Source organism: Garra rufa, chromosome 12, assembly GCF_049309525.1.
Source record: "Garra rufa chromosome 12, GarRuf1.0, whole genome shotgun sequence".
Taxonomy (NCBI): Eukaryota; Metazoa; Chordata; class Actinopteri; order Cypriniformes; family Cyprinidae; genus Garra; species Garra rufa.
This window is the reverse complement of record NC_133372.1, coordinates 4699533-4712532: the sequence shown is the minus strand read 5'-3', so window position 1 is coordinate 4712532 and position 13000 is coordinate 4699533. Positions and strand designations below refer to the sequence as shown.

General features: G+C 33.4%; 1 protein-coding gene across 1 annotated transcript in view; it reads right to left on the bottom strand.

Moving 5' to 3' along the window:
* rad54l (RAD54 like) overlaps window positions 1-13000 on the bottom strand; it is a 17443-nt gene extending 4443 nt beyond the window's left edge. The window contains exons 1-17 of the mRNA XM_073851606.1: window positions 12718-13000; window positions 12496-12576; window positions 11663-11767; window positions 10241-10301; window positions 9709-9844; window positions 9552-9621; window positions 8238-8526; window positions 7832-7956; window positions 5700-5850; window positions 5459-5585; window positions 4363-4437; window positions 3998-4128; window positions 3790-3900; window positions 2905-3028; window positions 2646-2724; window positions 1476-1655; window positions 1216-1379 (exon numbers count right to left, since the gene is read on the bottom strand). Of these exons, the coding sequence (XP_073707707.1) occupies window positions 1216-1379; window positions 1476-1655; window positions 2646-2724; window positions 2905-3028; window positions 3790-3900; window positions 3998-4128; window positions 4363-4437; window positions 5459-5585; window positions 5700-5850; window positions 7832-7956; window positions 8238-8526; window positions 9552-9621; window positions 9709-9844; window positions 10241-10301; window positions 11663-11767; window positions 12496-12576; window positions 12718-12720 (2012 nt within the window). The 5' untranslated portion in view covers window positions 12721-13000. The remainder of the gene's footprint in view (window positions 1-1215; window positions 1380-1475; window positions 1656-2645; window positions 2725-2904; window positions 3029-3789; window positions 3901-3997; window positions 4129-4362; window positions 4438-5458; window positions 5586-5699; window positions 5851-7831; window positions 7957-8237; window positions 8527-9551; window positions 9622-9708; window positions 9845-10240; window positions 10302-11662; window positions 11768-12495; window positions 12577-12717) is intronic.

The following is a 13000-nucleotide window of genomic DNA, read 5'->3' as shown; positions in this document are numbered from 1 at the left end:
TGCCCTGGGGGTAAGCAGATAAACATAAAATTTTCATTTTTGGGTGAACTATCCATTTAATTAAGTGATTGATGGTTGTTCAGGTCTAAGCAATTGCACATATTGCTATAAACTTGGGATTTTATATTTTCACTCTTTTGAACTCATTCTTTCCTCTCTCGCTCTCTTCTGCAACCTGTGTGAATGCATGTGTTTATGTGTTAGATTAGTTTGTGTCTTAGATTTATCCACTGATCTATAATAGTCATTATATAGATCAGTGGATTTATCCAATAAAATCTTATTTTAATAGAAAAGAGAAGTATCTTGTGTTTTGTGCTTACAAGTTAATAGGGCTGGGTATTGTGACCAATTTGGCGATTCAATTCGATTCTTATTTTTATGGTTTCGATTCGATTCGATTCGATATCAATATTTCATTTAAAATGTTAGTTTTGCAGACATGGGATCCATATTTTGATATAAATGCTGGTAACTGAAACTCTGCACTTAAGTTTATTACTGAAATACACATCTACATTAATAATAGGGTGCACACAGTTGTTTATTTTAAACAACTTTTATTTTAAATGAACACTGTAACAAGAAGTCATAAATATGTGCATCCATTGTACACCATGTAAACAAACTGCAAAATGCACATTACTGTAAAAAATAAAAAGACTGTAAATGTGCAACAGTGAAATCTATTAAGATCTTCAAACATGTTTAAGACATAAAACATTGTTCTAAATTCAAAACAGGCCCATCATAAAGCCCTTGTCTGCGTATACAAAACATTCTAACTGTCCATAAAACTAACAGTTCTTAACTACAGCCTAATCATTTTTGATCACCAGATTTTTCTGCAAAAAAAGCAGCTGATGGTGACACCTTCAGGAGGAGAGGTGAATATTCATATCCTCTTATGTGAAGCACACGCATTAAGAATCGATATCGTTGCGTTAAACTGAAGATCAATTAAAATCGGAGAATCGATATTTTTTACCCAGCCCTACAAGTTAATGTCTTAAACTGCCGATCTTGCTACTGTGCTAATATATAGTGTTTTCACTATATATATCCATTGCAGAGTTCTGTTCTACGGCTCGTTCCATGAATCGCGCGCCCGACTCTGAACAGCGACTCTGTGCAAATTCCCATTTGAATCATAATCAATTCCCTTTGAGCTAAATTAATATGTAATTCCCTTAGAAGGTGGTGGTGTGTTTTTACCTGTCATGTGTGTCACTAAGTGTCTCCTCATTCAGTGAGAAGAGTTCTCGTAGCTCCCCGAGAGAGAAATGTCTTTCCACATCCTGTTCCTCATCCACCACACAGCTACTCAAGGCTTTCTTATGAGCCTGTCTCTGTAGGATCTTCTCCTCTATCGTTCCAGTCTGTCAGAGAGGAAAAGAAACAAGCCGGCTGGTCATCCACTTGTAAACGATGAGCATTTTGTATAATAACAGACTTTTCCTGTATGTATTTCTCACCGATAGCAGTCTGTAGATGTAGCAGGTCTTCTTCTGTCCATCTCGCCAAACCCTGGCCATCGCCTGCTCGTCATTGGCTGGATTCCAGTCAGGGTCGAACATCACCAAGCGGTTTGCTCCAATCAGATTAAGGCCACAGCCGCCAGCCTTACTGCTCAGCATGAAGATGAACTCTGGATTCTAGAAAAAGAAAAGAATTATCATCATTAATTAATATTAGAGCTCTTAAAACTAAATATTAGATGAAAAACTTAAAACATTAAATGTGAATTAGACAGGTTTTCTACAGATATGAACAAGTGAATTTTAAGACTATAAATACCACCTTACATGAAATTTAAGACCTAAACCTGTAATGTAAATACACATCATACTACATACAAGCAGTATATGTAATATTCAATGTGTTTAATGTAAAAAGAAAACAACATTTCAAAACTAAAATGTCATTAATGATATTTATTACTACAGTATACAGTGAACTTTTCATTGTTCAGCCGACAATATTCCACAAAATATTTTTATAAGCAATATTTATCAGTGTTCAACTTTTACAAACTTAATTCAGCAAATGTTTTATTTATTTATTTTTATTTATAAAATATATGCATCATCTTTCATTTCAAATTATTACAATTCAACAAATTCTAAAGGGCTGTTACCAGGCAAATTAAATAATGTACACTGCACAATTACAAGTGCAATAAATAATACATAAATAATGTTATAAGATTAATGTTTTAAATATATTTATGAATTTAAAAACAAGAAATGTTTGGGAAAATCTTCCTTCTGTCCAACAACTGTAACAGTCATTAGGTCCTTCAGACTGAAGATATTTTAGCGATAATGTGACCAAAAATATTTAAGACATTTTAAGACTTTAAGGCCTTTTATCAGGAAAATGTTATTTCAGACATTTTAAGACTTTAAGGACCTGCAAACTAAAACTGAACAAAAAAATAAAACTACTATTGAACCTGAAATAAAATAAACAAACCTAAATAGTGATATTTAAAAAAATAAATTAAATAAAAAATTTAAATACAACAAAAGCCAAAAAAAAAAAAAAAATTATAAGAAAATTCTAAATTATTACAAACTGATGTTAGAAATAATAAATAAAAATAAATAATAATAATAAAAATTAATAATGGAAAGGAAACTTACAGAAGGGTTGTTGAATCTCTCCACAATCTTGGCTCTCTTCTTGATGGACATTGTCCCATCCAGTCTGACATAAAGGTATCTATTTGTGAAGAAATATTTATTATTATACCAATTTCAGCTTAATACCTACCATTATGCCATAAGAATGAATGGCAAAATTATAAAAAGACATTGTTAAAATCCTCCACTATATAGAAAGTAAATAGGGGGGCAAAAAAACCTTCAGATCCAGGCCATTTAAAAAGTAAATGAATCTCACCTTCGGCTTCGACACAGCTTTTCAAAAAGATCCAAAGTCTGTGTGTAGTTTGAGACCAGAACTACTTTGTCACTCGTTGTTGTTCTGGTCATTGCCAGGACATAGTCCAGTACTAACATCTTCCCTGAAAACAAGATGACCAACATAAAACTTAGGATCAGAAGTCAGTTGAAGTCCACAATTACAGCTCTGGTGTAAAATTAGGGTTTAATGTCTCTGCAGCAAATACCATGACCTGTCTGTCTGATTAATACATGCAAGATTTCTGTAAAATCTTTCTACGGTGAGTGTTGTTCTGTGCATGAACAACATAAAAAAATCAGAAGCACTTAGGGGGTCCCATGGTGCAGCTCTGTGTTTCTTAGGTTAATGGTCCTTGTGGTGCAGCTCCATCTCTGAGCACACAGTGCAAAATGTTTAGCGTTGATAACATTTTTAAATTTAAAAATTTTAAAATGCTTTAATGATTTTGAGGCACTTCTGCTCACCAAGACTGCTTTATTTAATAAAAAAACAGCATTATTGTGAATTATTACTATTTAAAATAACTGTTTTTTGTATTTGAATATACTTAATTTAGTTATGATCAAAGCTGAATTTTCAGCATCATTACTCCAGTCTTCAGTGTCACATGATCCTTCAGAAATCATTCTAATATCCCGATTTGCTGCTCATGAACCATTTCTGATTATGATTATCAGTAATGATTAACAAAGTTGTGCTGCTTCATATTTTTGTGAACATTTGATACTTTTTCAGGATTCTTTGATGAATAGAAGATAGAGATATACAAAATCTGTTGTAACATTATTAACAGTCACGTTTGATCAATTTAATGCATTCTTACTGAATGAAAGGTAGTGTAAGTCTGACTTGAGAACTGACCTGAGAGCTGTGGTTCTACTGCTTTAATGGAATAATTTTGGGGAAAGAGATCCATTGCTCCATCAAATCCCTCTTCTCCTGCCAGACACTTCTCATAAATCAAGGCAGGATCTAACAGAGAAACCAAACACACATGAAAACAGAAACAGAACAATAAGTCAGAAATTATATATATTTAAAAAAAAGGATTATGTTGATGAACACTCACGATTGCAGAGCTTTTTAAGCGAGGTGATGGACGACAGAGAAGACACGCTGATCTTGCCGCTCTGCACACTCTCTACAGGTTTGGCCTGTTTCAGGAATAACTTATACAGCTCTGTCTGGAGGGGAGTCAGTCTGACAAAGGAACACACACATTATTCATTAATATTTCCTTTAAGGAAAAACGATCAGTCACACTTAAATAAAGCCACATGCCACATTTTTAACTAAATATCTTATTGCTCAAGTGCTAATGATGACATACATGCATGAGATGGCTAATTACTGAAATAACAATATCAAGTGTTTATTATTGCTATATTGAGCCTTGCCGTTACAAAAAGTCGAGAATATCAACTGATCTCTTACTTGCAGCAGACAACTTGTTCAATCTTCACAGGCAGATACTTGGAAAGAATATCTGAGGTTCTTCGAATCAAACACCTAAAGAAACAAAAAAAACTATGTTTAATCAAAATGTTTTGAACAAAGAATCTTTTGTAGGGATACACCGAAATTAAAATTCTTGGCCGAAGCCAAATAAAATTAAGCACTGGGCCGAAGGCCGATTACTAAACACGGTTTTACGAGTTTTTCCCCCATGTATTTTTGCCTATTTTTTTCACCATTGCATAAATTAAATGCCAAAATGTGCTATTTACAGTTTAGTCTTGCTTATCAAAAAATAAATAAATAAATTACAAAACAACGATTTAAAAACACTGAACATTTTTAACATTCTAGTAGACATTATAGCCTACCAACAAAGCACAATTTAACTTAAAATGAATAAGTTAGTAAAATAATATTCTTTGGCCATTTTTAAGACCCTCTTCTTGAATCGGGCATGTTTTTTTAATGTACAAATAAATGCAGCCTTGCCGAGCAAATTAAGAATGATATAATAAATGTATTAATAGAGCTGTTTTAATGATTGTTAGCATATTTTTGTCTTACTTTTTATTTTACAGAACAACAGTAAAATCACAATACTAACATTTATGAATGTTGACTTCTATTTTGGCGAAAACCCGCAGGAAGACCTCAGTAGTACCACTTACTGCTGACAACAGCAGATTTCGTGCGTGTAATAGACAACATAACATTCTGTAGTTTATTTACTAATGGTTTAAGGCTATTTCGTGATTTCAGCCATCATACCAGCAACAACCACCCATTTCTTTTCTCATCGAAGACATGCGATGCAGTACTGTCGGTGCTTGTAATGATTTTTGTGTCTTTCTCTGACAGTTTTAAATGCTTCCCCACTCCCCACATGTTTGCTGCATTAGTGCACGCCTCTATTTGATCACATCTGTCATTGTTCGGTATAAATTATTCAGACTTTTCACTTATTCGGCAGAACACCGAAGAGCTTTTCTTTGCCATTTTCTACTGAATAATTGTAGTTGCCGAACATTCAGTGTATCCCTAGTCTTTTCCAGATAGTTTCTCTCATGCTCACCTGTTAACAATACTGATGAGCTCCTGGAGTTTCTGCTCTCCGGCTGCCCTGTCTTTATCACTGGCGTCAGCGTCGCGACCCTTCAGGATTGGGATCTCAAAGCGTTTCTTAAACTCTTGAGCTGTGCCTTAGAGAAGGGACCGATGGATAAATGCAAATGAATGTTTTTCATTATTCAATAAAGCTTCAGTAGTTCTCCATATAGGGTTGTGCAAAACTGGAATGAGAGAATATCTCTTACCAAGAATACCAGCATTTACAAAGTGCACCAAACTGAAATATTCCAGTAAGTCGTTCTGAATGGGAGTCCCAGATATCAGCACTCTCCTCTGGGCGTTCATAGCGTTCAGCGCCTGGTATGTCTGATTGTCCGAGTTCTTCAGCCTGTGACCCTAAATGAAAAACACTGAGATGGTCATATAGCATATAGAATGTAGGGTGCATTTATTTGATCAAAAACAGTAATTTTGTGAATTATTTCTAAGAATTGAAAATAACGTTTCTATGTGAATATATTGTGAAATGTAATTTATTTCTGTGATCAAGGCTGAATTTTCAGCATCATTACTCTAGTCTTTCTAGATCACTTTCACATGATCATTCAGACTGAGATACTTTATTTTCAGAAGTCTTTGATGATTAAAAAGAACAGCATTTATTTGTAACAAAAATCTTTTGTAACATTTTAACCCTTGTGCGTTCAAAAAAAAAGTTACACATAGGTGCAAAATGGACAAAAATGTCCACGTCCAAAAACTGTCATAAAAACATGATTTATTAATATTTTTTTCCACTTTCACTGATGTCGATTTTTTAACCAGCATCTGTTCTATCCATAGATACCAAACATTCATTAATTTTCAGAATTTTAACCCTTTAAATGCTGGTTTGTTTACATAATGACAGGTGTTTTTTAATGAAAAAATGAAAAATAGTAGTTAATTTCCATATACTAAATGCTAAGCAGATTTTTTTTCTTTGCTTATTAGCTTCTTGGGTGTGTCAATGAAGAACAACAACATTCATTGAGGCATTTATATTTTTTATGTAGTGTCAGATTTTTTTTTTTTTTTAAACTAACACTTAGGGCCACAATGGAAAAAACTGTCAAAAAGCTGTCATAGAAATGCTATATATTAATATTTTTTTCCACTTTCTCTGACTGTTGTTTTTTATCAGCATCTCTTCTATTCATAATTACCAAACATTCATTCATTTTCAGAATTGTAAGGTTTTAAAAACTGGTTTCTTTACATAATCCTCACTGTCAGTGGGCAACACCAGCTCCAGAGCTTCCTCTGCTGAGTAACGTCTCTTTATCTTGCAAGCAATGAAATGATCAAGCCCTCAAGCACCAAATATGTATAGGTTTTGCTTTGCGAACACCTGTTTGGGCTTTGTGAACACTCAAACTTTGTATAAAATCTACCAGACTACACAATCAGCGTTTTCTTGTGGTGAAAACAAAAACAATGTGTTTAGGGACTTCTTAACTTCTACATCAAATTCATGCTCACCTTTTATCTCTGTACAAAAACATTAACAAATGAAAAAGTGCAATCAAGGATTAAAATGTGTGTTTGGGTGAAAAAGAAAAATCCTCAAAGCTCATTAACCTTCTTTGACCTTATTCATAGCCTTCTCATGGCCCTACAACCCTGCCAAGGGTGAGACTCATATACACTATAATTTCTTTCAAACATATTACACCCATAAAATTTTCAGTAAACACATCCAAACCACACTCTGACATCCTTACCAACATACCCACACAATTTTAGCTGCATTATTTTTCCAATTGACTCTATAATAGGCTATAATATGCATAAGCAGAAAACACAAAAAAGTGAGTATTTCTTTTATATGCCAAATTTGAAAAAAATGGCACAATCTAGTAAAAAATGGTAAAAATTTAAAATTTGAAGCCTTTCCGATAGAATGAATGCCTATTAGCAAATATTGCATCATTTTACAGTCAAATGGCCCTGGGCTAAAAAATTGCAGTTTTAATGGGTTTCAATGTGGACATTTTTGTCCTTAAGGTCCTGAGTGTGAGTATTTTTTTACGGAGGGTAAAATAGATTTTTTGAAGGAAATGGGGGTGAAATATTAAAATTTCAATAAAAATACACACCTGAGCCAAGATTTATCCAGTTGGCATTAACACAGACACACTTATAACAAAAAACAAAACTGAAATGGACAAAAATGTCCATAAGGTCGCACAAGGGTTAAATGTTTTACTGTTACTTGTGATCAACTTAATGCATCCTTGCTAACTAAAACTATACATTTATTTAAAAAGAAAATAATAATAATACATTTAAAAAAAATTCCTGGCCTATATTTATGTACTTATTCTAGTACACCTACCTCATCACAAATAACCAGTCCAACTTTGCCTTTGTGCAGGACTTCAGCATGGAGGCGGAAAGTTTCATAAGATATTATCAGAATTGGAGTTGCCACTCGAATGCCATGCTGGAAGATGAAACTCTCTGCAAAAACACATGCAATAACATAAAAATGTACTGAAGATAGATAAAGCTATAGCAAAACAGATGAAGTCAAAAAAAAAGACAAAGAAGACATGAAAAGACAAAAAAAAAAACCATTGTAATACAGGAAACAAGCATTAAAACTTCTATTAATCGACTAAGCAAAAATAAATATACATTTGAATTAGAAGTTCTTTTTTTCTTAACCTATCGTTTTCTTACTTGTTTTAGGTAGAAATGTAACAATTTAGCTAACTGTAACAAAAGAATGAATTCAATACCAAGTTTACGATCAATCTCGTCTTTGGAGCCGCCGTCAATAGCGAGAGGCTGCACGCGTCCACCGAGCCATTTGCCCACTTCGTTGTACCAATTTCGCACGAGACTGGAGGGGGACACTACGATGGCTTTGTCAATCTCAGGTTTGAAATCAGGGCTCTGTCTCAGTAAAGTCCACATGAGAGCGATGCACTGCAGTGTCTTTCCCAGCCCCATCTCATCTGCCATTATACAGCCAAAAGAGTTTTCAATCCGCCTTCCTGTCACACAGTCCCACAGGAACTTCACACCCTACGGAAGAACATTGCAAGCATGATTTGAAAAGTCTTGTCCATATGGAGGCTTATTTCTGTCACAGAATAAAAAAATAAGAAAGGTAATTGTGACTTTTTATGTAATAAATTCTGAGATTATATCTCACAATTCTGAGTTTTTTTTCTTTGCAATTCTAAATAAAAAATTCTGAATTGCTAGATCCTAAGAAGAAAAGTCTGAACCATTTCTACCAAAATAAATAAATAAATAAATCTCAGATTTGGACATTTTCCACAATTTTAAAATCTCAATTCCAAGGAAAAAAAAAGCAAGACGTCAACTGAAATTGTAACTAAAAAAATTATCTCATAATTTTTTATAACTTATTTCTTGTAATCACAAGTTTATTTATAACAAATTTTAACTCTGTTGTGAATTGAAAATTTATTTTGTTAGAGAAAAAAAATCAATTAAGCTTCAATAACTTCTACATTTATCCCATATTTGTGGAAATATGTACACTTATTTCTGCCATGGAATATAAAATAAATAAAAAGTTGATTAGAACTTTTTATTTCATAAATCTGACTTTTTTCCCCCTACAATTTCGAGTTCGTCACAAGTCTGACTTTTTTCCTCACAATTGAGGAAAAAAGTCAGAATTGCCAGATATAAACTGAAAATTGCAAGATATAAAGAAGAAAAGTCTTATTGAGAGTTTTTTTTTAACTATGGACTGCTCAAAAATAAATAAATAAAATGCAACTTTTTCCATCTCACAACTTTGACCTTTCTCGCAATTACGAGTTTAGTTATAAACTGTGTTCTAAACTAATTTTAGGTCTTGCATCCCCGGAAAAAAAATCTGAAAATTGCACTTTTTTTTTAACCCATGGTGGAAATAATTCCAAAATCATGGGATAAAGACAGAAATTTATAGAAGAGAATGGGTTATATATGGCTATAGCTTATATATCTGACTGATAACTGAGCATTTTGAGATTATTCTGGGATAACCCATATCACTACAGCCCTGAATCATCCATATAACGTAATCATACCTCTCGCTGATGGGGTCGAAGCACTTTACTGAGCACTGGATCGACAACCACATGCACTGGTAACTTCTCCCTGCAAAATAATCAATCATAAAGTGATCATGTCATTGCTGTGAAGCTGCAATATAAACCCTTCTTATAACCAAAAGATGTCACTGACTTGTCAGCTTTGATGAGCTCATGAGCGCTGACGGCAGGCGGCTCATACAGAACCAGAGCTCCGTCTTCAAACGGGTCATGCAGAGCCTTCCTCACTCCGGCCCGCCTCAAACCCAGAGCCCGCAGACCCAATGAGCCTGTTCAGAGCAACACAAACACAGCTGAACCTCTACAATGCATTTACAACAAAGGATTTTTGTTTAAATATATGAAAATTAGTGGTCAAACAATATAGATTTGATGGCCAATGCTGATGCCAATATAAATAAAAATAAAAAAAATCACACTATTAAAGAAAGAAAAACATGCATGACAACTGCTAAAATGACATTTATATGCATTTAATGTAATATTCACTAAATTAGAAATAAGATTTAGATGGCAATATATGTCAAAATAAAAATACTTTTACTGACATAAATCGACCATACCGAAAAAATTAAACCATACCAATAAATAAAAAATGTCAAATATCAGCCTTGGTGATATATTGGTCGACCACTAATGAAAATGAGCTGTGAGTGTGGACTGACCTGTATAATTTGGGATGGGAATTTTAAATGGCTTTGATAAGATCTTGCGAATCAATGCTTCCTGTGAAAAATTCAAATGATTAATTACATAATATAAATAGTTAACAATTAGTAGTAGTTAGTAATTAGTAATTAAAGTAATGCCCATTCATATCTCTTCATATCTCAATGTTACCTTCCTCTTGTGTTCCAGAATTTATCTATATTTATATTTACAAGGTAAAAAAAAAAAAAAAAAAAAGATCCTGTAGTATTCTGTTCATAATGCAATTTTCTGTCAAATCTATCACGTATATCATAATGCATCAGTACAAAAATTGCATAAACTGCCTGTTTTGCAGGATGACTGAAATCCCATTGTGAAGCCAAAAAACTTTTTAGTTTTAAATGTAAATTGCTTTAGAAACATTTGATTTATATTTTTAAAATAATGCCTTACTGTCAAATATACGGAGCCCCTAAGGGGACGTCAGAGTAAAAAAAATCTAAAGTTTAGTTTCATGTGCTCACTTGAAACTTTCATGTGCTCACGCGAAAACCTTCATGTACAGAATTTTTTTTAAAGTTTAGTTTCATGTGCTCACACGAAACTATAAGTTTCACGTGCGCACGCGAAACTATAGAGAAAGTTTCACGTGCGCACGCGATAGTTTCACGTGCGCACGCGATAGTTTCACGTGAGCACGCGAAACTAAACTTTATTTAATTTTTGCTCCACGTCCCCTTAGGGGCTCCGTACTAATACACTACCAGTCAAGTTTTTGAATTAAGATTTTTAATGTTTGTTAAAGAAGTCTCTTCCCCTCACAAAAAAGTACAGCAAAAAAAGTTAAATTCTGAAATATTTTTACGTTTACTTTGATGAATAGAAAGTTTAAAAACAAAACAGCATTTATCTGAAATAGAAATCTTTTATCATCACTTTTGATCACTTTAAAGCACCCTTGCTAAATAAAAGTATTAATTTCAATCATTTCTATAATTAAAAAAGTACTGCTTTGCTGCATTTGGAATCAAATAAATGCAGGCTTGGTGAGCAGAAGAAAATTCTTTAAAAAAAAAAAACTTTAAGAATCTTACATAATCATTATTTATACAGAAATATTTTATTTATACATATTTTGTTATATTATCTTTATATATTTTTACGTTTTCTTTTTACATTTCCAGCTATATTTATATTTATTACTGCCTTTAACTGAAAATTAAGTGTTTACTGTTGTCCTTTTGCATTATTGACACACTATTGTTATTATTAATACTGTAAAGCTGACACAATCTGTATTGTTAAAAGCACTATATAAATAAAGGTGACTTGACTATGCATGGCTATACTTACACTTTTTTTCTGTTTTTTATATTATGTTTTATATTTTCAATGTGTTTTCATACTAGTGTTCTGTGTTTTCATTCTAAACTCACATGCTCATTGCCATCAGTGCACAGGGGTCTGTTTGTGAGCGGTGTCAGGGGTTTTCTGTAGGGAGAGATGTAGTTTTCTCTACAGTCTCTTTTACTTTGTGATGCCTGTAGAGTAAAATCAGTGAAAACAGTCAACCATGTCCTCAATGATGATGATAACTCAGTCAAGAGCTTTAAAGGAGTAGTTCACTTTCAGAACAAAATTTTACAAATAATGTACTCACCCCCTTGTCATCCAAGATGTTCCTGTCTTTCTTTCTTCAGTCGTAAGGAATTTTTTTTTTTTTTTTTGAGTAAAACCTTTCAGGAGTTCTCTCCATATAATGGACTTTTATGGTGCCCCCGAGTCTGAACTTCCAAAATGCAGCTTCAAAGGGCTCTAAACGATCACAGCCGAGGAAGGAAGGGTCTTATCTAGCAAAATGATGGGTTATTTTCTAAAAAATTACAATTTATATACTTTTAACCTCAAATGCTCGTTTTGTCTAGCTCAGCAAGAAGAGCGTTTGAGATTAAAAATTATATAAGTTGTAAATGTTTTTAGAAAATAACCGATCGCTTCACTAGACAAAACCCTTCTTCCTCAGCTGGGATCATTTAGAGCCCTTTAAAGCTGCATTTAAACTGTATTTTGGAAGTTCAAACTCGTGGGCACCATAGAAGTCCATTATATGGACAGAAATCCTGAAATGTTTTCCTCAAAAAAACACCATTTCTTATCGACTGAAGATAGAAAGACATGAACATCTTGGATGACAAGGGGTGAGAACATTATCTGTAAATGTTTGTTTTTTGCTGAAAGTGAACTACTCCTTTAAATAAGACCAACTCACGATTTCAGGTTCCCATTCCTCATCATCTGAATCTGGCTCTTGTTTTCTTTTGGCCACCTGACTGGGTGCTAGACTTCTCCTCTGCAGGTGTTAAAAATTAAAGATTTTAATGAATTCATTGACAACAACAAACAGAACATACACTAGATGTGTATACATGAAGATCATAGCTTACATAAATCAACATTTATGACAAATTGAAAGATCAATATAGCAACTTACCATTCTGGATCAGGAATTGAATCCGAATTAAACGTATAAATTTAAATAAACATGCATTATTCTGTCTTTTTCAAAGTCTTCACTTGTCTCTTCTCTTATTTTGGCAGCAGAAGCGCTCTGCTCTGCCTCAGAACTAAGCAAAGAAGTTAACTCCGTTTAACGAAATTCCCACAGCAAAACTGTCGTGTTAAACTACAACGAATATCTCATTCAAGAACATATCAAGTGACCAGAAATTAAGCGTTTGTTTTCGTTATGAAACACCGGCATGTTTCTTTGAGAG